We start from the raw sequence: 24,712 nt of genomic DNA, 5'->3' as shown, positions 1-24,712 counted from the left end.
ATACAATAAGAGTTTTCATATTACTTTGTAATTGATATTAACAATGTTCACAAAACATGTTCGATGTGCTTTGTCAAAATATACTCACATCATGTTTAAGACTGTATCGAAACACATCGTAGATAAAAGTTTTAAACATGGATAACTTAATTTTAACTGTTCCCGAAAAGTTCGGTATTTTACCAGGAGAATTTTATCTGAAAAAACCAAAAGTATTTAAATTCGTATCATCTTTGCATGCATTGATAAATTTTTGCATTTTTCTAAGTCCTACCGTTTACTTCGGAATACAGTCGTTGAACAACGAATCATTGTCAAATTATTGGATAATGACATCTGTGGTCACGTTATTAGTGACTTTTTTAACTGTAATTCCTGTGCTTTACAACTGCGTACTTTACCCTGACGATTATATCGAAATGCAGAATCATTTTCAGAAAATTAAAGAAATCTTTAAAAAGCGCACCATTTATGTGACCACATCATGGAGACGGACAAAATTTCTTGTTTTTCATATAATTTATTTTGTATGTAACATAATTTCGATATCCATATTTTGGGGTCACATGCATCCTGCATTAACCATTCTTATGTTGTGGCCAACTTATATCTGGTATCTCGAGGTTGCAGTGGCATGGCAAATATTGGAAGCTGTTCGCAATAGTCTTAAACATTTAAATCAATTAATAGATTTAATGTATAGACTTAATTACTTCCTTGCGGATGCAAACAGTATGCTTAAACAGCGAGATGTGTGGAGTAGTAACGCAAGAGGCAGAGAAGAAGATGATGAATCAATTTTAGATTTTATTGAAATCTTCGAAAGAGTCACCAAAATAGTGAATATTTTTAATAAACTATTTGGAATATTTAATGCAATGTTAGTGTTTGGATTTTTAATCGAATTCGTAGCAGTTATATATCGTATTATCGCATGGACTGCTGACATGGAGTCTGTTTACATGGATTTGATTTCTGCAATATTACACACCGTATGTTTCATTAATATCAGTACATATTTATTATATCAAATATATTATTGTTCATTTTTTAAAGATACACTGGTTAATATTCGTGGTTAAGGCGCAACATGTCATAGACGAAGGAAATAATTCGATTGAAATATGTTTGGAGACAACTTTTCGATCCTTACGCGAAAAAGATTTGCACCCGAAGCAAAAAGAAAATTTGGCTCATCTTTCACTTTACGTAACTACAAATTCTCCACAATTTTCAGCCGCTAAATTTTTTATTATAGATTATAGCGCAATATTTACTATTTTTAATATGATGACTGGATATATTATTGTCGCCGTTCAATTTGCCAATGCATTTCGTGAAAATGCCAACCCAAAATAATTTAATTCCTCAATTAGAGTGTGCTTATCCGTGTTTGTAATTATGTATTGCTATTCTATTCGATTGTCAACATATAATACACGAATAAAAGAAATTATGGATTTATTAATATAACATCGTTTTTATTACACATTATGGTTTATAAATAGTATTGACCTGTAGCCAATTATCAACCAGGTTTAATAATATCCTTTCAAAGAAATTGTTCATAATAGTAGGTTTTAAACCTGGTATCATTGTAAAAACCAATGATTTGACCACAAAATGCTTTTAGTACTCCCCATTCGGTCATCAAATGTTACCCCTCTTAAACAAATAGTTCATGCACTCACAGGTTTTTATATATTTGACGCGTGCAGAATGGACGATGTTACTTTTTATATTTCGGAAAGCAGTGGTATATTGCCTGGTTACTTGTATAAAAGTAAGCCTAAAATATATAAAATCCTATCATTCCTTCACACAATATTCACTTTGTGTGTGACTTTTTATCCTGCATCTCAATTCGCAATGATCATTGGCGAGCTCGAAGATCCACCAACGAAAATATTTTACATTTTAGTGTTTGTCCAATACACATTACAGTCAATTTTGTGTACAACGCCAGTGTTATATCATAATATACTGTATCCGAATGCATATATTAAGATGAAACAAAATTTTAAACGAATTGATCTGTTATTAAAGAAGCGAGCACTACTATCAAAGCAGAACAAATGGATCATTTTCAAATTTATAATATTCCACACATGTTACTTTACTATAAACTATGTGTATACAGATGGTGGCTGGAATAGATACTCAAACATTTATAATGTTCTTGTTCTATGGCCTATGTACGTTTGGTATATTCAAATACCAATTGCTTGGACAATACTTGAAGCTGTAAGAGAACGTCTGTACATTTTAAATAAATATATCAACCAAATTTACCCAATAAAAATGGAGTTTATAAAAGTTACCAACACTAAATCAATTACAACTTTTGATAATCAATATCCTTGTGACATTGTCGAATTACTGGAAATATATGATAAATTAACCAAGATAATCAAAACTTTCAACAAACTATTTGGAATGTTTTCCTCGTTGTTGGCATTTATAGTAATAATTGAATATGTCAGTAATGTATTTAGAATAGTTACATTTGAAGAAGATCCAGACATAGAAACGGCAATTATTGACGTTTTTACAATGATAATGCACACCGTAAGTATTTTATTAGTACGAAAGCATATTGTTAATGTATACTTATATATACCTATCAATGTATTAGAGTCAATGGCTTTTACTGGTGATAAAAATTCAACAAGTTGTGGAACATAGTAAGCAAACCAAAGAAATATCACTAAATATCAGCCATCACTTAAAAAGTCGAGGTGATGTATCAGTGGAAATCATAGAAGAAATAGATTGGTTATCACAAGCATCGATTGTCAATCAAGCCCAATTTACGGCAGCCAAATTATACGTTATAAATTACAGTACCATTTTAACACTCTTCAATATTATGAGCACTTACGTGATTGGGACAATACAATTCGCTTCCGCTTTTCAGGGTAATCAACTTACTTATACACCACGTATATAACTAATGCAAAAAATTAAATATTTATATTATTTATACAATTATAACAATTCAAAATTGTAAAATTTCAAGAACACATACGTTTTTTACAAAGCACGGTAGAAATACGTTCCTGCAGTAATTGATATTAATATAATGTTCAATTCATGTCAGTTTCTAAACGGAAATGCATGTATCTAATAATACAACAATAAAATGATTTTAAATAACTTGTATTATTACAATTCTACGAATTGACGTTTTTTTTATTCTATTCTAGATTTGCTACTTATTAAAATAATGATTAACTAACCAACCAATATTCAAAAAACTTGGAACTTATCTATCAATTGGCAAATGTACAAAAACGAATATATTTTACTTTTTCAGAAGTTCATTCACGTCAAAACAAAAGTAATGTTAATATACTATAATGCAGTCTAATGGACATTAATGGAGAAGAAGTAATATCGCCACCATATCAAAATCTATATTTTCCTTTATGACGTGTAAGGATTATCTGCAATTTTGTTTTATTTACTGTATTTAGACACAATAATGACACTTTCATACCAATGCCAAAAAACGAAAGACAAGTTATTCATGCTTTCAAGAGAGAAAAAAAAATGATACAAAAATAAGAAGCGTTATAAATTACATATTGTATTGGTCAGGTAAGTATCTTGTTTTTAGGATAAATTGTATGAAATAGTCTCTTGTAAACCTGCCATTATTCACACCACATCATTATACGACCGCAAAGTGCTTTTAGTTGTACCCCGCAAATGATCATTATGCACTACCTCTCTTAAAAGTTCCCATAACTATTCCTATAGATATAGGCAGAAGCAATGGACGATATAATATTTTACATTCCTGAAAAATTCGGAATGCTACCTGGTGATTATTATAAAAGAAATCCAAAAGTTTATAAACTGTTTTCTATCTGTCATTTTATTTTCACATTGGGTGTTAGTATTCAACCAGCTTATCTCATTGCAACCATTGTATATGTAGAAGAAGATCAACCAACAAAAATATTCTTCACATTAATATTTTTCTTATTATCACTTCAATCAATGATCTGTGTAACTCCTGTGGGGTATAATAATATATTGTATCCCGAAGAATACAGTCAGATGAAACAACATTTTAGATTAATTGATGTATTATTGAAGAAACGCGAAATTTATGTTGATAATAAATGGAAGATATTCAAATTTATAATATTTCATGTCTATTATCTTTTTATGAACACGTTGTATACTAGAAGCGCCTGGGATAGATATTCTAACATATATAATGTTATGGTATTATGGCCTATGTACGTTTGGTATCTCCAAGTGCCAATAGCATGGACAGTCCTTGAAGCTGTGAGAAAACGTTTAAAAATTTTAAATGAATATATTGCTCAAATTTACCCAAAAGAAATGGGTTTTATAAAAGTTTCTACAAGTAAAGCTATTATATCTTTTGATAATCAATATCCTTTCGATATTATTGAATTGTTAGATATTTATGATAAAATAACAAAGATTATAAGAACGTATAACAAAATGTTTGGAATGTTTTCTTCTGTCTTGGCATTTCTGGTTATAATTGAATACGTTAGCAATGTATTCAGATTAGTTACATTTGAAGATGATCCAGATATTGAAACAGCAATCTTGGATGTGTTTACAATGATTACGCATACGGTAAGTAGTACTAATGTTTATATACGTACGCGTATGTGTTTCTAGCGATTTTTTTTTAAATCCTTAGATTGTATGGCTTTTACTGGTAATAAAAATTCAACAAGTTATAGAACAAAGTAAGCAGACTAAAGAAATTTCACTCAAAGTTAGCCACTACTTAAAAAGCAGAGGTAACGTAACAAGAAAAATTATTCAAGAAATTGAATGGTTGGTACGAGCTGCCATTGTGAATCAACCGCAATTTACGGCTGGAAAATTATATGCAATCGACTACAGCACCATTTTAACACTATTTAATATTATGAGTACTTATGTGATTGTAACAATACAATTCGCTGCTATTTTTCAAGATAAACAACTTACATATAATGCACGCGTATAATTATTTATGATATAATAAAAACCAATTGCAAAATATTAGTTTTGTGTTTTTATTCGTCTCGATACTTGTCTTTGATATAATAAACAAGTTTCTGAAAGAAATCCGCATGTAATTTAATGTATATACCTGCATTTTAGCGTCATCTTGGCTCAAACCGTAAACATTGGTGTAAGACATCGCATTGTATCAATACCCACCGGTTACAGCAACAAACAACCTCACTGAACAAAACACCAACTGAAAATTTTAATACAAATAAGTGCATCCTAGCGCCATCTATATTGTAACTGAATAACGGCAACATCTACTTTGAATTTGATTTTCATACAAAACTAGAACTAAATACGTTCCTGCAGTAATTGATACAAAAAATGATGAAAAAAGTGAATGTTACTTGATAAAAGGAAATACTTGTACAAAAAAATAAACACCCAATAAATCAGAATGAAATTCTACCTTACGTGTCGCGACTTGGATCATTTGTTTAATAAAAGATTGGGGCACTGATTAATTGTAACTAATAATGTAATATCACCCACACTTAATAAATTCGTTAATAGAATAATTGCTTACATTCTGAATAATTGAAGAACTCAACAAATTATCCAAACAATGATAGTTCTATATGCCTGCTGGTTCCAGAAAAACATTGAAATGTTTTTAAATTACATGCTACGCTAACCATTATGATTACCTTACAAAGTGAAAAGTTCTGTTCTGTTTGCAATTATATAAATATATACGTATAAATACAAAAATAAATAAAATCCTGATTAAATACAGTTAGTCAATAAAAATTCATAAATAAGTACAGACCTTCGAATTGCCCTTTCACAACTAATACAATGGATCAACTTTTTACCAGGATACCAGAAAAATGTGGAATTCTACCAGGATACTTCTACTTAACTAGTCCAAAAGTATACAAAACCATATCAGTCGTACAGTTTTTATGCGTCGTTGGTATTTCTCTGTATCCATGCGTGATAATGATCAAAGGAATATCTAACAATGAATACCATGGCGCACTTAAAAACTATACAATCCTCAGTATATTCTCTGAAATATTGGCTGCATCATTGCTAACAACTATGCTTTATGCTAATGTCTTGTACCCTCATGATTTTATCGAGATTAAGACACATTTTGATAAAATTAATACAATATTGAAGAAACAAAACATTGTATTAACAGAAAACTGGGAATTGGCGAAATATTTACTGTTTCATATTGTAATAATCGTGCTTAACGGAATTTCATTTTATATATACAATGGTAATGGCTGGACATACACAATTATATCAATATGGGTACTATATATTCGGCAAGTTGAAGTGGCTATTGCCTGGAGAATTTTAGAAGATATTCGCTTAAGATTAAAAGCAATCAACTCATTGATTCGATTCAAAGATGATTCTAACTTTGAATCGTTGACGATCTCAAACAAGTTCCAAAATAATATTTTGAATATCATAGAGGCGCACAATTGCATTACAAAAATAATTAAACTTTTCAATAAATTGTTTGGAATATACATCATTCTGATTACATTGTGGTTTATTTTGGAGTTATTGGCTATAGTGTATGGAGTTGTTGCGGACATTACCGATCATGATCTGGAGAAACAGTATGTGGACATATTTTTGGCGTCAACACACGTAGTACGTACCTATTTATTTATTTTAATATATAACCAACCCCAATATAAAGTCAATAATGCATACCGCCATCAGTTATTGATTTTATTTATTTCGTTTTAATATTATAATACAAGGGGTTCCATTCGACTATACCTAAATAAGTGTAATTAATGTAAATAATTTTATACGTAGATGTGTTGGCTGGTATTCGTGATAAAAGCTCAACAATTGATAGATGAAGGAAAACGCTCAATCGAAGTAACATTTGATACAACTTATCACGCTCTGCGAAGCAACAACACTTCAGCAAAATGGAAAGAAGAAATGGCGCATTTAACGCTGTGTGTATTAACAAACACGCCGCAATTTTCGGCATCCAACTTTTATATTGTAGAATACAGTTCAATATTCACTATATTTAATATGATGACGGGATATATTATTGTTGCCGTTCAATTTGCTAATAGTTTTCGAAGTACTGATTAATTAAAGTTTAAAATATTTAACCTTCCACTCCTTTGAATAATTTAACACAAAATTAGATAAAAAAATAAGTATATCTGCAAGTATTGTTAATATATTTTTCATTCTGAGAACCAAATTATATAAATTGATATGTGTTATGTATGTAAATTGTTTTGCATTAAAAAAATATTGCTTTACATCGCATTGTATGTTATTGACCGAAAGTGTTTGTTCTATCCAGTAAACAAAATAGACGTCATTTAATAAAATTGAATAAATAATTACCCGAGAAAATAGGTTTGCGGTAAAGCGTTTCTAGCACAGCCACAAGCAATTAACATTAACTGAATGTATAATGATACTAGTAAGCTGATATGAAAATGAAAACGGATGTAATTACAGCTGTTAAAAGTATAGAAATATATAGAAATGATAATTAATTTTTAAAGATAGTAGTCATAAATAATATTGTCTCATTATTTACGCATTTAACTCATTTTTAGTGCTATTTATTGAAAAAACGATAAACTAGTAAAACTTGCAAAAGAAAAGTCCGCCATAACTTCTGTTATTAAATAAAAATATTCAGATAAGCAGCAGCCTTGAGTTTGTTGTAATAATATACAACACATCCATCACATTGCTACAACACTGCCATGGCCGGCACGTGGTATCATTGACGATCATTCTAAACATGACACTATTATGGAAAAAACTTGTCATATCCAAATTTGTTATCATACCTATAATTTTTTTAACTATCTACTCTAATCGGTTTTGTTACCGCAATTGGCCCTATTCATTGTCATACCATAACATGGATCATTTACAAAAATAATTTTCTTTATTTCGTTATTTACAAGTTAACATCAACTCAACAAATTCCAGCAATCAAAGTTTAAAAATTTGTTTCCTCGTCCGTCATTTGTTCCATTTGCTAGCGTAAAGAAAATAACTTTATACAAATTATATATTACTATATTAACTAAGCTTCATATGCTTCACTCCGATTTCAAGGTACTTTAAATACTTTGCATTAACGCATGCCAAGCATAAGTGACATGTTCTTACAATACTTTCAATTTGACTTAATAAACATACAATAAATTACCGTTTATGGCCAACCACTTAAAGACACAAACAAAATGTACAATAAGTAAGAACTTAGTTTATCTCACCTCAAATTAATTGATTAATTGATATCATCGATTCATAATTTAACCATGAGCAAACATAAATAAATAAAATCAACCAAAGTCGAAAACATTTTACATAAACTTATTTACAGCTTATATAACAATAATCTTTGATATCTGTTACTTATAGCAATTGCAACTAATCCACAGATAAATTAAAAATAATTCACCAATGAATCACTGATAAAATTTTAAGTTATGACTTGATATATTTCCGGTATTTTTAAATCTTTTATAGATAAAAATTACTAGTCAATATCTACGCGCGTATTACTAGATAACAAATGTTACGTACCACTCTTAGTGCGAGACCAAGCACGAACTTCGAATTTGTGGTTTATTAAAAATCCTTCACTTCCTCTTTCGACAAAATCGCGCTTTTTAAGATGATCGCCATTACTAAATATTTATTTAATTCAATTACCTAAGTTGTATTTTCCTAGAACTTTATCTTGCATTGTAAAAAATGTTTATCCACGGCTATCAGGACGTTAATCATTGTAAATAATTACAGGCAAGCACACAATGTTCACCGATCAAGTTGTCAAAGAAAAGCCGTTGATGACAAACGCGTTAAAGCCAGATTCAGAGAAAAAGTATATTGGATTTAGCCTGATGACGAGTTGCAGTCATCGAATCATGCATGCTATTACTATGATTATTATTCTGGGCCATCTGATGTGGTACCCCATTTCCATTCGTTTGGACACTACCGTTATACCCGTTTTGCCCGTTGAGATGATTATAGCCATTATTATAGATCGAATAATTTCGATCATGAAATAACTTCTGACTGTATGGAAGTATTGTTTCTTTTTGTTGTTGCTGTTTCGCATCATATTTAGCCTGAAACCGACGCAATATTCAAAAATGGCTGATACATGAATGTATATATTAATACTGACCTTATTATAATACAAAACACCAAATATTGCAAGTAGCATACCGAATATATTCGTATAAGTCACTGGATTGCCTAAGATAAACAATGACACTGCAATTACAAATATTCTTTTGCTTGCATTTGCAACTGCATATGTTAAAGGCGTTACAAATGATAACACACTAAATGCAATGATGTTTTGTAAAAAGTTCAGCACTCCATCCGTAAATAATAAAAGTAGAATCCTTGTATCTGATAAAGCCTGAAACAAAAATTTACCTATTTAATCCGCACTTATTGATATCTGGCGCGAATATTTACCTCTGATGCGTGTGTATAAAGATTGTACATATCAAATATTAACCACACAGGCAAAAACATAAATAAAGCTAGTCTTCCTAAGATATGTAATAAGCGTAAGTGATGTACTCCTGTATCATGCAGCACTTTCTTTGAGAAAATGTGTTGCAATGAAAATCCCATTGTGGCACCAAGAGCACTGAGCAAGCCAATCATATCAAAACTGATCTCTGTGACTGTTGCTACAGCTACACCAGCGATAATTGGTACTAAACTTAAGTACACCTTCATTGTCTGTTTTTCCTTCATTATCAATCTAGCTAAGATCACAGTAAACAAAGGCATTGTTGCCTTGACTAAAACATAAAAAATAATGTCAATTATCAACAATTTAATTATGGTATTTAAAAGTAGGCATACCTGTATGAGCATAGGAAACAGGCACCTTCCAGATGCTGACGTGCGAGAAGACCGAGGCGAAGAACTTGCCGAATGCAAGTGGAACAATCAACTTGAAGTAGTAATCCCAGGAGATGTCTACGTACTTACGCACACCCATCATATTAAACAGAGGCCCACTGTATATGGTGATTGAGAGCAGCTGGACCATCGTCATCGTCATAGGATAGGGAAACTCGCTGAGCACCATCTTCCCAATGACATTGTTGCTGGAGCTGACGACGTACCATAACAGGCAGAGGACAAGCACCGAGAAGACATCCTTCGTCTGCTTGGGGCCGGACATGCTGGTGGCGGGTAAGGGCACGACTTTCGGGCGCACCAGCTGGCCCTATGTTTTGGCAGACACCGCGTCCGCGCTCCAACGTGTACACTACCACTACTAGCGCGCGTCCCGGCCGCGTGCACTTGCCCTCTCCATCTTCTCCAAGGCTGTCCAAGGCTCGCACACGCAAGAGCGAAAGTGCGTTGGCGTTTAGGCAACCTATTCTGTTCGTTTTTTTTTTATAAATTTAAACACAAAAAAATGCAATTTAATATCAGTACATATTAACTTGGTATTTTACATATTTTATGCTACACGCAATAAACCAGGCAACCAGTCATGTTAAATTACGCACTGCGCTCGTCTGACTTATTAAATAGGGCATGTTTTAAAACGAAAGCGAACGAGTTTATGCACATTCAGCAAATTGACTTGGTATTTCGAACGGATATTTTAACAGGTAGGAATTTACGCCTGCATACTGAGAATTGCTATTGTTGTGACGTTGTGTAAAATGCAATTAATATACTTATCTTATCATGCCTTATTTTGTTCAACCTAGAACACTTGCATACACATTTCGTTACGGTGAATGACATTATCTTTTTTTTATAAACAGCAACTTTATTTCTCAATGTTCAACATAATACATAATCCCTCACTATATAATGTAATAAAATCAAATAGGGGGCATAATTTCACTTCATTTCCCGGTCATTCTCGCACTATGCAAATGAATGCATACTTAATTTTTGTCTTCTTTTCAGTTATACTTAAACTATACAGACTAGCAATGTATTAGTTCAAATCGATTCTTCTCTATTCTATTACCACAAGACAGAAAGTCGAAATGTTGATCGTCTAGAGAACATTCACACATCCCAATCGCATATTTCTCTATCATAATTTATAACATTGTCTACAACGTGTCGTATCAATCACAATCGCGAATAATAACGCAAACTTCGCATTTCGTGACCGTACACTTAATAGTTGGTGGTTTCGGTTTTGTTTCTTGTCAAAAAACATCAATAATAATAAATAAACAATAAGAAATGATATTAATATTAGTGATGGTGCATTTTCAAGTAAGCGTCGTCAAACAGCTCCAATTCATGTGTGAGATAATTCGCCTTGTTACGCAGCACCTTCGCCCGATTTCCAGCGATGTCCAATGAGTTAACTTGCTTTTCAAGTTCTTTAAGCTGTTTATCCATATCTTGTGTGGATTCATCTACGAGGTGACACAAACGCGCAAAAGTACCAGACAACTCCTGCTGCACCTGATGACTGCAATTCGCCGATGTAAGATCGACAATCATACGTAGCTTACGTGTTGCATGAGCAACGTATTGTTTCTTGAATTTTTTCTCTTTGGCTTTGTTTGTCCACGTAAGACGCTCATAGAGATACAGACAGGAGTAGACAGCGCCTGTTACGGCAATAATCCTCCAGCCAATCGTCTTCATTAGAAAACCAGCAACGAGGAGACCTCCCATAGTGCCCTGCGAACTAACCCCCGCGAGAGCAATACGACTCAACACCGACCAATCCTCCATTGAAACAGAAGACGGTTGGTAATACAAACGACCATCGATCTCTTCACTCGGCGTTGAAGGTATAATAGTGTGATTGTTTGGGCTGTCGCGTTTACCTTTCAAAGCAAGGAACGCATTGCCAGTTCCTGTAAAACGTTGAATCAGCGCAGTAATACCCCACGAGAAACGAAACTCTAAATCTTCGTGGAAATCCGCGCATAAATTGTCGCAATTCAAGCGGTACAAAATTTCAAATGGTTGCCGTCGTGGAAGGATTAAATTCGAAGTAGCATGCTTCTCCGGTGGTATGAGTGTTTCCATCCGTTCTGTCATTTCGCGCTGACTCGACTCCATATTAAGCGCCAGCGCTGTAGAAAGTCGCGCGCGTAAGTTCGAACCCAGACCAGCCTCAACATGCATATGCAATTCTTTTTTGTACACATTAAGCACAAGTGGTTCTGGATGGAAGGGTAGATTAAATTCATCCAATAAATTACTCAAACGTCGAATTTCTTCGCTCAACGCTTTCGAAACGCGCTGTTCTACATCTTCTACCATGTGATGAATCTTCTGCTTCATTTCTTGTGTGATTACCATTAACTGTTGCTCAGTATAGTTGACTTTATCCTGCAGATCTTTACGCTGCTGCAGTTTATCTTCTTTTAATTTCTGGGCGTCAGTGTAGAGCGTATCGAGGACTTCTCGTAGTTCCGTTGCTATCAACTTACCACGCTGTGAATGCTGTTCAAACTTTGTTTTAACAGCAGATTTAGAAATGCACTCTTCAAATTTCTTCTCGAAATCCTGGAATTCCAAGTAGCGATTCAAGTAACCTTCAGCGTGGGTGACGGTTGGGCTCTGTCCTTGTTCTGAGAGACGTGTCATGAGTGCTTCTTTCGCTGATATGAAGAATATCCGGTGGTTAGCTTCTTCCAGTGTGCAGACTTTTAATTCGTTCACTAAAAAGTCAACTGCGCGCTCCTGGTGTTGTTTTCTCACCTGTAATCAAAATAATACTTGGTATTTTCGATAACTAATGATATTTTATTTTACATATTAAATAAATAATTGAACTGAAAATGAAGGACTATGATACACCACATACAACTCACCTCGGCTTGTTCATCGAATTGCTTTGAAATATAACAAAAATAAGTATCAGGGGATTATTAAATATTTACTTATTGTTTATTTATTTTAAAGCATGAGAAGCCGTTTCGGTGCCAAAAGCAATAAAATACAATTTTATCACGAGATAAATGCAAAATAAACAGGGTACATAAAATTAATAATAGGTTTTGAAGAATTGCACTTACTTGATCTAAAAATTCCGGCTCATTTGCAGATGCGTCCCATCGATTGTTTAGTATAAAAATGTTCGGTTTCGATAATCGTGTCGATACTTTATGGAAGAAGTTTTTCTCCTATGATGTAAATCAAACGTTAAAAATAAACATTTTTTGCTTCCTACAGTAATACTTACGGTGACCATTAATGTTGATTCTGCATTAGCTACTAACACAAAAACGTCAGCGTCGAGGCAGTGTTTATCAATCCATTCGTCAAGATTTGGCGTCACATCAACTCCCGGTGAGTCAACAAACACAACGTCGTCCCTTAGCAGAAGGCACCGATTGCGAGGCCAATACACGCGCACCATTTCGCTCTCTTTCAATCTCTCCTTACAAAGTGCGTGTGCGAGTTGTGAAACAGACTCTACGTTGTGTTGTTTATCGGAGCCTTCAAGAACTAAATATGCTTCGTCGGTTTGTGACCCTTCCACCTAAATTATATTAATGATTACATTGATTTATATACTTTGTTTAATTTCTATATTATATACCTGCAGAAAACAGTTTGTTGTATGACCTATACCACTGGGTAAAATTTTATCCCGAAGCATCGCATTAATAACGGAACTTTTTCCGTTTGATGTACGCCCAAAGAAAGCGACCTTCATGTGATCTCTGGTGAGTACATCGCGAATGCCGTGTACTTTCGTCACAAAAAGTTCCGCTTCCTTTACTTTCTTCTCGTCCAATAATTGCTGTTCTTTCTCAATCTCTAAATTTAAATTGTTAATATTGTTTGATCAACTAATGTTTGTATTGTAATATTTACCATGCATGTATTGAACAGCATCCTTTACGTAATCCTCGATCTCAACGAAAATGTCATTGATCTTCTTCTTGGCCCTGACGAAAATCTGCAAAGGCGAATTCTCAGGGGCGGCCCGCACAGAGCGATGGTCTGCCATGGACAACGGCGCCCGATTATGTGGACCATCGCCTGACATCATCGACATAGTGCGATTTAAGTAAGCTGCCATCGTGCTGCGGCTCGCGTTTGTGTACACAAAACACACAGGTAGCTAACATGCAGGTGGCAACTGAAACAAACCAACAAAAAAGTTTGTATTACTTACAATATTACAAAAAGAGTGCAACAAATCTGTATTTTTATCTGTCTGGGTGTAAAACTCAAATGAACGTGTGGTAAAAAGCGACGACAACAACAACTAACTAATTTAAACATCAAATAAAGACCTGTTCGTTTCGTAGACTCATTTTTGCTCATTGGTTTTTTGCAGCCAGTAAGGGCCTAACCTCAAAAAATACAAACACTTTACATGTCTCCACATGAAAGCCACGACGCAACTTACCGCCGAGATGACTTACGGCGTAATTAACACTAAATGCAGCGTTATTCGAAATATATTCGAACTCCAAAAATAGATGTGATTTGCACTTTGAATGCTCTGGCACGCTGACAGGAATCGATAGGCGACTAGCAAATGACGCCCGGTGGCGAATTTTGTTATTACGCTTTACAATTGTTACTGCGCTGCGTTGATTTCGGTATACTATCGATAAGCGTTGCTATTACTTACTTATTTTTAAGACTGATGTGATTTTATATTGTAATTTACGAGTTACGTAAGTTTTCCAGGAGTTTCACGATCCATTCGCACTCGCACTCGAGTAACTGAAGGCAGATCACAAGAGCTCTGACAGCGACGAGCGCACTAACGTCAAGGTTATGGAAATAGTTAGACAACTCAAACAACACCACTCGTTATACTTGCGAAAAAATTATTTATTAGGATCATTCCGGAAATAAATTATGCTACGTGTTCAAATATTTTCAATCTTATTAACTCTTCACAATCACTTCTGGGTAAATAATGCAGGGAATCTTTTTGTAATAAAATAATAGATCCATCTTTGAGTTGGTACTTGCCATAATCTACCAAGCAGTTAACTTGAATGTAAAGAGATTTAGGCGGTTTTAAATCAACACCCAAGTTCATGCCCTCATCACCTATAGTTCTCATATATTTAGCCAAGCTTGTGGAGTACTTATTTAGCCATACAGCTTCTGAAGAACTTAAATTTGATTTAATATCTGGTGGCAGTACACTGCCAAACTCCCATCTCATTTGTCTCAAACATCTAATTCTATTGTAATGATACGCAATCAAACAGCGCATATTGCGCTGAATTGCAGTGTGCCTTATTCTAATTGTTGATAATCCTCCACCCAATTCTCTATCTAAAGTTTGCCTACAATCAAAAGTAATTTTAAATAACTTTATTTCATCTTAACCCTAATTTTTCGACTTACGCATCCGCCTGGTTCTCTTCAACCAAAGTCTTTATTTCCTTAGATACTTGCTCTACTAAATCATTCTAAAAATAATGTTTTTATTGATATATAGTTTTTTTATTGTTATTAGTGATAACCTAAGAATTTTACTTACATTGTATGGAGTTAGATTGTCTTTGTTCCTGTAAACTTCCTTTATTAATTCGATAGCTTTTTCCCCAAACATAATTATAAATACTACACACAATTTGTATATTTAATATTAAGTTACAAAAATAATATAAATAACAACTGACGGTTGGTTATCGGGCTTTTCCCGGCATAAAAGCCAGACACATTTCATGATAGGCAACATTCTAGGCAGTAATACATAAAGTCAAATTAAAATTATATTTTAATTATTTAAAACCTTATTCTAGTTCATAGATTACTTGTCAATTAAACATTACATTATTTACCTTAATAGCACCTTTTTATACAACATATTTATGCATTCATTTATTGTAAAAGTGAACATTTAGTTCGATATTTTTGAAGTATTGACATACCCATGCGCTTAAAGAGAACGAAGAATGCAACCAACACAACAACGTAAGAAATCAAGCTAGTTATCGTAGCACATGACAATAATTACGACTTAGTGATAATGTGATAACATTACGAAACACGGTTGCTAATGGCTCTACGACGGGCATCACAATTATTTTCTAGAATTTACAGCACTGCAGGTGCTCAAAGTCTTCCAAGTGACCCCCTAGGTTAATATAATACTTCAATTTAATTGTACAAATATATACTATACTACTAAAAACTTGTTACAACATTGCTATTCAAAATGAATGTGTCAGGTAAATCTAATACTAATCCGGGTTACAATTATTTTGGGATCTTTATATTCTAAATATCATATTAAATATAAGTTTTTGTTAGGAATGAGAGTACCTTACAATGATAGAGCCAAACTGCTAATTGAGGACAATTTGCCCTCTAAGGATCCAATCATCTGGTTTGAGCAATGGTTTAATGAAGCAAAAAATAATCCAGAAGTTGTTGAACCAAATGCAATGTGCTTAGCAACAGCAACTAAGTATGAAACAAGAATTTTTCTGTTTTTGTGTCTAATTTGATTAATTAAATTGATATTTTAAGAGAGGGCATTCCTTCAGCTAGAATGATTCTATGTAAAGGTTTTGGTAGAGATGGCTTCAAGTTTTTCACTCACTATACTAGCAGAAAGGGTGGAGAATTGGTATGTGTTTGATGATGTTTGTAAATGATAATTTCTCAGCAATGATTGTTGGAATTTAAAGGAAGAGAACCCTAATGCTGCTTTAACATTCTTCTGGGGTCCGTTCAGTCGCTCTGTGCGTATCGAAGGTAGTGTAGATAAACTGCCAATGTCTGAGGCGGATGATTATTTCAGCGGACGGCCGTATGCAAGTCAAATCGGTGCTTTATGTAGTGATCAGAGCAAACCTCTGGCTGGTAGACAAGTATTGTCTGCTAAGGAACAGGAATTAAAAGCAACGTTCAAGGAGGGACAAGTTCCCAAACCACAATTCTGGTAAGAACTAAAAATTTCCAATCAAATTGTTTATAATTCAAGCGTTCCTTAGGGGAGGATATATTGTCAAACCAAAATCAATCGAATTTTGGCAAGGACAAACTGATAGAATTCACGATCGTATTAAATTTTACCAACCGCAAGCCAACGAATCACCTGACAATAAATTAAGTTTTGCTGGTGAAGATGGTTGGTTATATCAACGTTTAGCCCCATAATCAAGTTTAAAACAAGAAAGTTTATTATGTATAGAGATGATTTCAAATATTCGAAGTTTACCTGAATATATGTAAACAATTATTATTTAAACTTCAAAGTAACTATTTCCCTATTTACACCTTCTGTATTCTCCCACACTTTTTCTATTTTGAAAATATCATCAGCTTTAATCATATCTTCAAAACATCTCATGTTACCTCCAATTCCAAAATAACATGTTTTGGCGCCCAAATAACTAAAATTGCATTTGCATATTAGATGCATATTAATGAACTTCTTTCACAAGGATATATTGTGAATACTTACATAATTCCAGATTTCTTTAGTCTGCTTTTAAACACTTGATTCAGTTTTACATAGTTTTCACAGTTGTAAATAGTCTCTGAAGTCAATATACAGTCAAACAATTTATCATCACTGTCAAATTCTTCTGCAGTCACTTCAATGAAAGATTGCCAGTCACCTGAGAAGAAACGGCAATCTTTTGGAGTATCTGTATCTTCTCTGTTGTTTAAGAGTACATTTGGAATTGTTACATGTTTTAAAACTTCAGGATTCTAAAAATAATAACACAAATGTGCAAAATTCAAATGTTTCTAATAATATAAGTATTATTCAGATAATTATACTTACATAATCTTGAAAACAAACTTTTGCACCTTGTTTATATGCATATAAACCTAAAATGCCAGCACCACAGCCCAAATCTAAAACTTTTTGTCCCTTAAAGTTGATTTCTTTCTGATACAAATGATTTAGAATATCATAAGTGCATTGCCAAATTTTCAATCCTCCCTCATATACAGCAGGCACTAAATCAGAATGCTGCTGCTCTGCCTTGACAATAGTATCATCTGCATTTTGAGTTTTACAAATGATTTCAGCAACAATTTCAGGTGACACATGTTTAATCACAAATGTGTTAGGTGTGGCACTTGTGAGGGCAGGTGATAAAAGATAAGCATGAAACAATGAGCACTTGTAATTGTAAAAGAATGTTGAATAGCGTTTATTGAATAAGGCGTCTCTTAATCTGCGTCTGCTGCGCTCTGCTTGTACTTAGCTACTGCACCGGGCGCACGCAGTGCGCCGGTGTTGCGCGGGAAAAATAATGTAATGTATGTTGTGTTGTTGGTTGCCTACGTTACGCATTTCGCTAACACTCGACCGTCCTGACTCTCACTCGTCCTCGAGTGTGTATGCTGCGAAGCGGGCTGGAACCTTTGTGACTCGTGAGCTCTTCCTTACGTTTTCACCTCGGCAGTGGCGCTTCCACTTGCCGGAACTTCTTCTCCTGCAACGTCGTCAGCTTGATTGGGTCGCCAGATTTTGAGCTGGCTGACGTGTGCTGTTGTCGCGTACAGCTTCCCAGGCTCCTCTTCGTTCAGATTGATTACGCGGTATGTGTCATTGGGGAGCACTTCATACACCTTGAGCGGTCCTCTGTAACGGGGTTGCAGTTTAGTAGAGTCACCCGTTGCAACACTATTTGTCTTCATAAATACAATATCGCCTATGTCATAGTGGACATTTAATAATCTTTTGGCGTCGAACTGGCGCTTGTAATTTTGCTTTTCCTTTTCCAGTCGAGTTCTGACTTTTCTTTGTAAATCGCTAGGGGACTCGTACGTTTCCTCGTTGACGGTGAGGCAACGTGTTACACCATCGTTTAATCTTGGTGCGTACCCAAACACTACCTCAAAGGGCGTTTTTCCTGTAGTCTTGTTAACTGCGGTGTTTAAATCTCGTTCCGTGGATTTTAGTTCCTTATCCCATTTGTTATCTTCGCTGCAATTTCTTAGCAGTGGTAGAAGCGTACGGTTCACGCGTTCTACTTGACCGTTAGCCTGCGGATGTCGTGGTGAATTGAGCGTGTGATTTATTCCATGCTGATTGCAGAACTCGGCGAAGGTGGACGAGGTGAAACAAGTACCACGATCGCTGATGATACGCTCTGGGGCTCCAAAGTCCTGCACGAACGCTGAGAGGGCCTTGATAACCTCCGGAGTTTTCGTCGTTTTGGTAGCGTGTAATCGGACGAATTTGGTTAAATTGTCGACGATTACTAGTACATAGCGTTTGTGAGACGTACTCTCAACAAAAGGACCAACGTGGTCAATATGGATGACAGCAAAGGGCGGCGCCCCGAGGGAATAGGGTGAAGTTCGCCGGCCTTCTTCCCACTTTTGTTTTTCAGGATGATGCATTCAATACAACTGGCTATGTGCTGTTTGACATACTGTGTCATCTTCGGAAAGAAGTAGTGGCGTCGGATCTTGGCTACTGTGCGCTCGACGCCAAAATGTCCTTGTAGGTCATGATACTTTGTTACTAGGCTCTTTCGCATTGCCTTTGGGGCGACAAAGATCAACCTTTGAGTCTCATCCTCTTGAATTTGCTTATAGAGAATGCCTTGCTGAAGTACGTAACCATTTACTTCCGAACTCTCGCTTGCGGTACGTACCTGCCTGTTGAGTAACTCGATTTTGCGTTTGAGTAGCTCGTCAGATCGTTGGTACAGTACTATTTCCTCCTCCAAGGAAAGTATCGTGAACACGTTTCGGGTGATCAGATTCTCGACGGGAGTCTCACCCTCGTTTGACACTGGTGCGCGACTCAGCGCATCAACATGTATCATCTTTTCGCCAGGACGATGTTCTACCTTGAAGTTGTATTCACACAACATGTTGAACCACCTTGCTACTTGTGGATACTTTGTTTTGGCAGTATTCAGAAACACAATCGCCTGACAGTCGGTGACCACAGTAAACGGAATATTGATGAGATAATGTCGGAGTTTCTCGACGGCCCATACCACGGTCAGCAGTTCGAGTTTACTCGAGTGGTAATTACATTCAACATCGCTAGTCCTGCGACTTACTGCATAGACCAAGTGAAGTTTGTCATCGTGTTTCTGTAACAGCATAGCACCCAGGCCTTGGCTGCTCGCGTCTGTATGCAAGTAGGTCGGGCGTTTCGCGTCGAAGATTTTGAGTACCGGGCTCTGCGTCAGAGCGGTCTTCAAATCCATAAAGGCAGCATCATGGGCAGACGTCCAAATGTAAGATTCGTTTTTGCGGAGCAATTTGTTCAAAATGGCGGCCCTGGAACCAAAATTGGCTATAAAACGGCGAAAGAAACTAGCCATTCCCAGGAAACGCCGTAGCTGGTGGATATCTGTAGGCGCAGGATACTCCGAGATCGCTCGTAGTTTCGCGGGGCCAGGCTCGATGCCATCGGCACTCAGAATGAACCCTAAATACTCCACACGCTCCTGCATGAAGTAGCATTTTTCGATCCTCAGCGTTAATCCGGCACCTCTCAACGCCATCAGGGTCTTGGTTAACCTGACTCGCATGTCCTTCCAATCACGCGCAGGTATGAGGATGTCGTCAAGGTAGTACATCACCGTGTCATTACGGAGAGGTCCCAAAACCTTTTGCATTAGTTTTGAGAAGTACGAGGGGGGCATTGGTCAAGCCAAATACCATTCTGGTAAACTCACCCGTTTGGTCCGGAGTAATAAAAGCTGTCTTTCTGCGTGCTTCTTCCGACAATGGTACCTGGAGGTAACCATGAGCCAAATCAAGTGTCGTGAAGTACCTTGCATCGCGAATCTGTGTCAGATGTTCATCCATGTCGGGCAGCGGAAATGGCAATGGTTCGGTCTGGTTGTTCAACCGTCGATAGTCGACAACCATTCGGTACTCCCCAGTCTTCTTCTTCACCAGCAGTACAGGGCTGGCGTATGGTGAGGTCGTGTCGGTGACTAGACCTGCATCTCTGTATTCGTTGATGATGGTGTTGAGCGCCTCGCGCTCATCGGCACTACATCTGTAAGGCTTCTGGCGCACGGGTTGACTGCCCGGCACCTCGGTGATGTCCATTTGTAGGACCGTTGTGCATCCTAACTCGGAGGAATCGATCGCAATGGTATCGCGGAACTCGTTGAGGAGGCCATGCAGCTCGTTCACTGTGTCCGTATCCAAATTGTCGTCCACGTTGATGACCTCGAGTGGAATGGGTTGCTGGCGGGGCTCAGCTTGCTCCAAATTCAGTACCTCGCCCCGAAACAGACTCGTGTTCTGAGATACATGAGTGGGCTCAACCGCCCAATTGATCAGTGGAAAAGCATGCGTTTCCGTACCTGAGACAACCTCTACCAGGTTTACGGAACGTGGTGGAATGTTCGCTTCCGTCGTCACTCGATTTGACGCGCGCTTCTTCGCCTCGACTTCCAAAGCCGAGAACGGATCATCACTCCGGTACGTAAATATCAGGTCGTCATCAATGCGCATGTAGACGATAGACGGGTTCTCGGTGAATGGTCGACCGATGATGGCGTCCACGCTCTGAACGTCGTCCGGAACGATGCTAAAGACTATTTCTGAGAGAACCACACCATCGATGGCAACATCCGCCGTGACAAATCCGGGAGATTTGACAACATGGTTTGCGGGACCAAATGCCTTCAGCAAGGTCTCCTTGCGCTGAATGGTAAAGCCTGCGGCGATGGCTTGCGACGCCTTCAGGGTGCACTCCGAACTTCCTGGATCAATCAAGCTCTGGAACGCCATTCCGTTGCATGTGATTGGCTTCAAGTATTTGAGCACACCATCATTGTCTTGCGAAGTAATGATCTTTACTTGTCCATTACTCTTTGCGGCTGTCTCCGCTGGACGGGTTTCGGGCTTGGATAGTCCGCGTGGTTTTGGTGGGATAGGGCAATCTCTGGCGAGGTGTCCCTCCTTGTTGCAGTTGAAGCATTTCATGACTCGACTTGTAGTCGGCTGTGGCGGTGCTGGGGTTGCGGACCGCCCTACTTCTGATGGTTTCTTCATGGGCGCACCATAGGAATCCATCACACGTGGTGCATGGGTTGATTGACTCCTGGGAGAAGGAAACAAGCGCTCCTCACGAGCCTTGTGCACACGCAAATAATTCAGCAAGTCATGGTACAGGCTGTTGGTGTCGGCGTGACGTTGTGCCATCATGGCTGTGCACAGCTGCTTATCATACAACCCAATAAGCAGTTGTTCCTTCTTCTCCTCCAGGCTCAATTCCAACCCTGCACATAAATGAAGTTTGTTGTAAAAGTAATCAGTAATATCAAGGTCTTTGGATTGTACATAACTTTCCATCCGCTTCCAACGAGTAGCAAAACTGTCTTGTTGGATGAAGGTGTTGGTGAAGGCGGCTTCAAAATCGACTAACGTGTGCACGCCCTGCAGATCCTGGAACCATACGGCGGGTCCTCCAGCGAGATGCGTTCGCACAACCTCTAGCGCGTACGCGTCGTTCCACTGATGTAGTTGGCATTGGCGGCGTAGCGATGCCAACCACTCTGAGGCACTCTTCTTCGCGTCGAACGTCGTAAGTCCGGACTGTGCACCCGGTGCACTATGGTAGGTGGTGGCCGGTGGCGATGGGCGCTGCGCCATTGCCATCGACTGCATTAACGTATTGAACATTTGCATCACGCCGGCCAGGGTGGCGGCGTCCGTGCCAGGTTGTGGTGGCATCGGTTGTTGCGACGCACCAGCTTCGTTTCCATCATCGCCCATCGTGGATGTAGAACGTCTTTCGGCTTCTCGGGGATACTCGCGCGAATCGTCGTTGGCCGGGACGTTGGCCGTTACTCGTGCGTTCCGTTGTGCCCCTTCGGCACGTGTTCTAACCTCAAGATTTCCGTTGGCGCGGAAAAAACTAGGCTGCCTCGCGCAGGATGCTCTCAATAATGCTCAAGTCTCACGTCTTACCTGTTCATCCCACTTCTGAGATGTTAGGTGTGGCACTTGTGAGGGCAGGTGATAAAGATAAGCATGAAACAATGAGCACTTGTAATTGTAAAGAATGTTGAATAGCGTTTATTGAATAAGGCGTCTCTTAATCTGCGTCTGCTGCGCTCTGCTTGTACTTAGCTACTGCACCGGGCGCACGCAGTGCCGGTGTTACGCGGGAAAAATAATGTAATGTATGTTGTGTTGTTGGTTGCCTACGTTACGCATTTCGCTAACAAATGTATCTTCAAATTCAATCTTTAACATATAATCACTTTGTTCATCAAAAAGTTCTGAATGTAGCAGATTTGGACCAATGGGGATTTCTTCACACTCTTTCCATGAAGGTGTTGTCTTCTCAGGAAGTTCTACAAATTAATTTATTAATTTACCAATATTTGTGCTTTGAGGTTATTAGTTTTAATAATTACCAAAATTGTGCTTTTCTGTTTCACAGTCCGATTCGGTGCCATCGTCCGAAAAACCAAATGTGAACATGATTACTACTTTCACTTTAATATTATTTAAAAAATTAGAATTTGCAAATGAGTGATGTTTGAACACTCAACTCAAACAAAACAAAACACACGTGTTTTATCAAAATCCACTGGCAACGTGTGTGCGTTTACTTGATCATATTTTGCATTTAACTTAGAATATAAAATTACGAATGAATCTAATGTTGTCACGTTATTGATTGCAATATGTAAGCAATTTGAAAAATTATTGTGTTTGCATTCGAAAATTACCGCCACTACGCCAAGAATAATTTCGCATGTAAATCAGAGATGTCGAGCTATGTTCCACAGCCTTGAAAATAATTCTACTGCAATCTTATTATTGTAAAGTGGTTCTGGAAGTTGTTATGCGACGAAAAAACATCAACACGTTGAAATCAGTTCCGATAATCTTTAAAAACAAACTTCGTCGTTGATTCAACTAACTAAACTAGTCAAAATTGTAATTTTTGTTACAAATATTTGAAATTACGCATTATAAATTTATAATTTTTATTGTTATAAAAGTTCGGATATGAATTTCACACTTTCTTTTCAAATACTAAAGTAACATATCGATTTACAGTAGTGTCATAGCTATCACTCTCACTTCTAACACAAATTTCTGCCCGGGTAAATCCAGTGCCCTTTAAGTCGCTGCTGGAATCACGAATTTGCGCACGAATTCGATGTCCAAAATGAACATTTAACTCTGGAATGCAAACGGAAGTCCCGTAAGGTATTCCTAAATCTGGATCCATGGATATGGTGACGTATTGATTGCGATCATCCATAAAATCCTACATTTTATTTAAAAGTAATAATATTAGTCGATATAAAAGTTAGCGTGTTATGATAACTCACCTGCAATGTTCTCAGTTTATGTCCTTTTTTGTCCTGATATGCGTTTTCATGTGACTCGTCATCAATGTCTGGATAATACGCAGTTAACGTAACATTTTCAAAACGTTTTCCAATGCATTCCAAATTGATTTCTGTTGGACAATAACAGTTAAAAGTTTGTTTTAAACTACAGTTGTTTTATATTTACCATTATCAAATACACAGACAGAAAGTTGCATAATAGCAGCACAAAGTAACAAGTTTATCAAAAACTTCATGATTAAATTGTATTATTACTTGTACAAGAATAAAACAAAACTAATGTGCAATGTTTTATGTTGCGTCTTGAAATGATTGCAAACGAAGGTATAAAAAATTGTCTACGAGGATATATTTTTGCAAGGTGTGCCAATTTATATATTCAATCATAATTGTAACATTTTATAGCGCAA

At 36.7% G+C, this 24,712-nt stretch overlaps 6 protein-coding genes and 2 long non-coding RNA genes across 13 annotated transcripts; 4 read left to right on the top strand and 4 right to left on the bottom strand.

The window, feature by feature from the left end:
• Positions 1 to 6: 6 nt before the first annotated feature.
• LOC135804084 (uncharacterized) lies at positions 7 to 1,473 on the top strand. Its single transcript, XR_010550971.1, has 2 exons — positions 7 to 992; positions 1,057 to 1,473. It is a non-coding gene; the product is annotated as an uncharacterized lncRNA (long non-coding RNA).
• Positions 1,474 to 4,531: 3,058 nt separating this feature from the next.
• LOC135789804 (uncharacterized) lies at positions 4,532 to 5,040 on the top strand. The gene is made up of 2 exons (XR_010547657.1): positions 4,532 to 4,623; positions 4,691 to 5,040. It is a non-coding gene; the product is annotated as an uncharacterized lncRNA (long non-coding RNA).
• Positions 5,041 to 5,776: 736 nt separating this feature from the next.
• Positions 5,777 to 7,307, top strand: LOC135789701 (uncharacterized). Its single transcript, XM_065299665.1, has 2 exons — positions 5,777 to 6,666; positions 6,838 to 7,307. The coding sequence occupies exons 1-2, from the start codon at positions 5,851 to 5,853 to the stop codon at positions 7,129 to 7,131; spliced, it is 1,110 nt and encodes a 369-aa protein (XP_065155737.1). The 5' UTR covers positions 5,777 to 5,850; the 3' UTR covers positions 7,132 to 7,307.
• A 628-nt stretch (positions 7,308 to 7,935) lies between these two features.
• On the bottom strand, positions 7,936 to 10,635 carry LOC135789700 (solute carrier family 35 member E1 homolog). Its single transcript, XM_065299663.1, has 4 exons — positions 9,910 to 10,635; positions 9,511 to 9,845; positions 9,212 to 9,451; positions 7,936 to 9,152 (listed from the first exon to the last, which is right to left on the bottom strand). Exons 1-4 carry the CDS (start codon positions 10,232 to 10,234, stop codon positions 8,892 to 8,894), a joined length of 1,161 nt encoding a protein of 386 aa, XP_065155735.1. The 5' UTR covers positions 10,235 to 10,635; the 3' UTR covers positions 7,936 to 8,891.
• A 176-nt stretch (positions 10,636 to 10,811) lies between these two features.
• On the bottom strand, positions 10,812 to 14,796 carry Marf (Mitochondrial assembly regulatory factor). Of its 5 annotated transcripts, XM_065299660.1 has the most exons (8): positions 14,414 to 14,605; positions 14,298 to 14,352; positions 13,873 to 14,140; positions 13,595 to 13,815; positions 13,235 to 13,534; positions 13,068 to 13,175; positions 12,864 to 12,884; positions 10,812 to 12,750 (listed from the first exon to the last, which is right to left on the bottom strand). In XM_065299660.1, the coding sequence occupies exons 3-8, from the start codon at positions 14,078 to 14,080 to the stop codon at positions 11,281 to 11,283; spliced, it is 2,328 nt and encodes a 775-aa protein (XP_065155732.1). In that variant the 5' UTR covers positions 14,081 to 14,140; positions 14,298 to 14,352; positions 14,414 to 14,605; the 3' UTR covers positions 10,812 to 11,280. The 5 variants fall into 5 exon arrangements, with proteins under 5 accessions (XP_065155732.1, XP_065155730.1, XP_065155731.1 ...); XM_065299658.1 differs by lacking the exons at positions 14,298 to 14,352; positions 14,414 to 14,605 and adding an exon at positions 14,642 to 14,796; XM_065299659.1 differs by having other exon boundaries at positions 14,298 to 14,605.
• A 30-nt stretch (positions 14,797 to 14,826) lies between these two features.
• LOC135789704 (DNA replication complex GINS protein PSF1-like) lies at positions 14,827 to 15,732 on the bottom strand. Its single transcript, XM_065299669.1, has 3 exons — positions 15,512 to 15,732; positions 15,376 to 15,440; positions 14,827 to 15,314 (listed from the first exon to the last, which is right to left on the bottom strand). Exons 1-3 carry the CDS (start codon positions 15,581 to 15,583, stop codon positions 14,873 to 14,875), a joined length of 579 nt encoding a protein of 192 aa, XP_065155741.1. The 5' UTR covers positions 15,584 to 15,732; the 3' UTR covers positions 14,827 to 14,872.
• A 193-nt stretch (positions 15,733 to 15,925) lies between these two features.
• On the top strand, positions 15,926 to 17,230 carry LOC135789703 (pyridoxine/pyridoxamine 5'-phosphate oxidase-like). 2 transcript variants are annotated; one of them, XM_065299667.1, is made up of 5 exons: positions 15,926 to 16,115; positions 16,288 to 16,444; positions 16,507 to 16,606; positions 16,668 to 16,921; positions 16,974 to 17,230. In XM_065299667.1, exons 1-5 carry the CDS (start codon positions 16,034 to 16,036, stop codon positions 17,137 to 17,139), a joined length of 759 nt encoding a protein of 252 aa, XP_065155739.1. In that variant the 5' UTR covers positions 15,926 to 16,033; the 3' UTR covers positions 17,140 to 17,230. The 2 variants fall into 2 exon arrangements, with proteins under 2 accessions (XP_065155739.1, XP_065155740.1); XM_065299668.1 differs by having other exon boundaries at positions 15,954 to 16,205.
• LOC135789702 (histidine protein methyltransferase 1 homolog) lies at positions 17,140 to 23,681 on the bottom strand. Its single transcript, XM_065299666.1, has 5 exons — positions 23,352 to 23,681; positions 23,164 to 23,288; positions 17,774 to 18,061; positions 17,447 to 17,697; positions 17,140 to 17,375 (listed from the first exon to the last, which is right to left on the bottom strand). Exons 1-5 carry the CDS (start codon positions 23,416 to 23,418, stop codon positions 17,222 to 17,224), a joined length of 885 nt encoding a protein of 294 aa, XP_065155738.1. The 5' UTR covers positions 23,419 to 23,681; the 3' UTR covers positions 17,140 to 17,221.
• Between the last annotated feature and the right edge of the window lie 1,031 nt (positions 23,682 to 24,712).

Source organism: Atheta coriaria, unplaced genomic scaffold (genome assembly GCF_025399875.1).
Source record: "Atheta coriaria isolate IRGN ID8LTWV9N9 unplaced genomic scaffold, Caltech_Dcor_3.1 hic_scaffold_3_pilon, whole genome shotgun sequence".
In the NCBI taxonomy this organism is placed as follows: Eukaryota; Metazoa; Arthropoda; class Insecta; order Coleoptera; family Staphylinidae; genus Dalotia; species Dalotia coriaria.
Note: the sequence above shows the minus strand (reverse complement) of the source record. Positions and strands in the feature narration are given on the sequence as shown.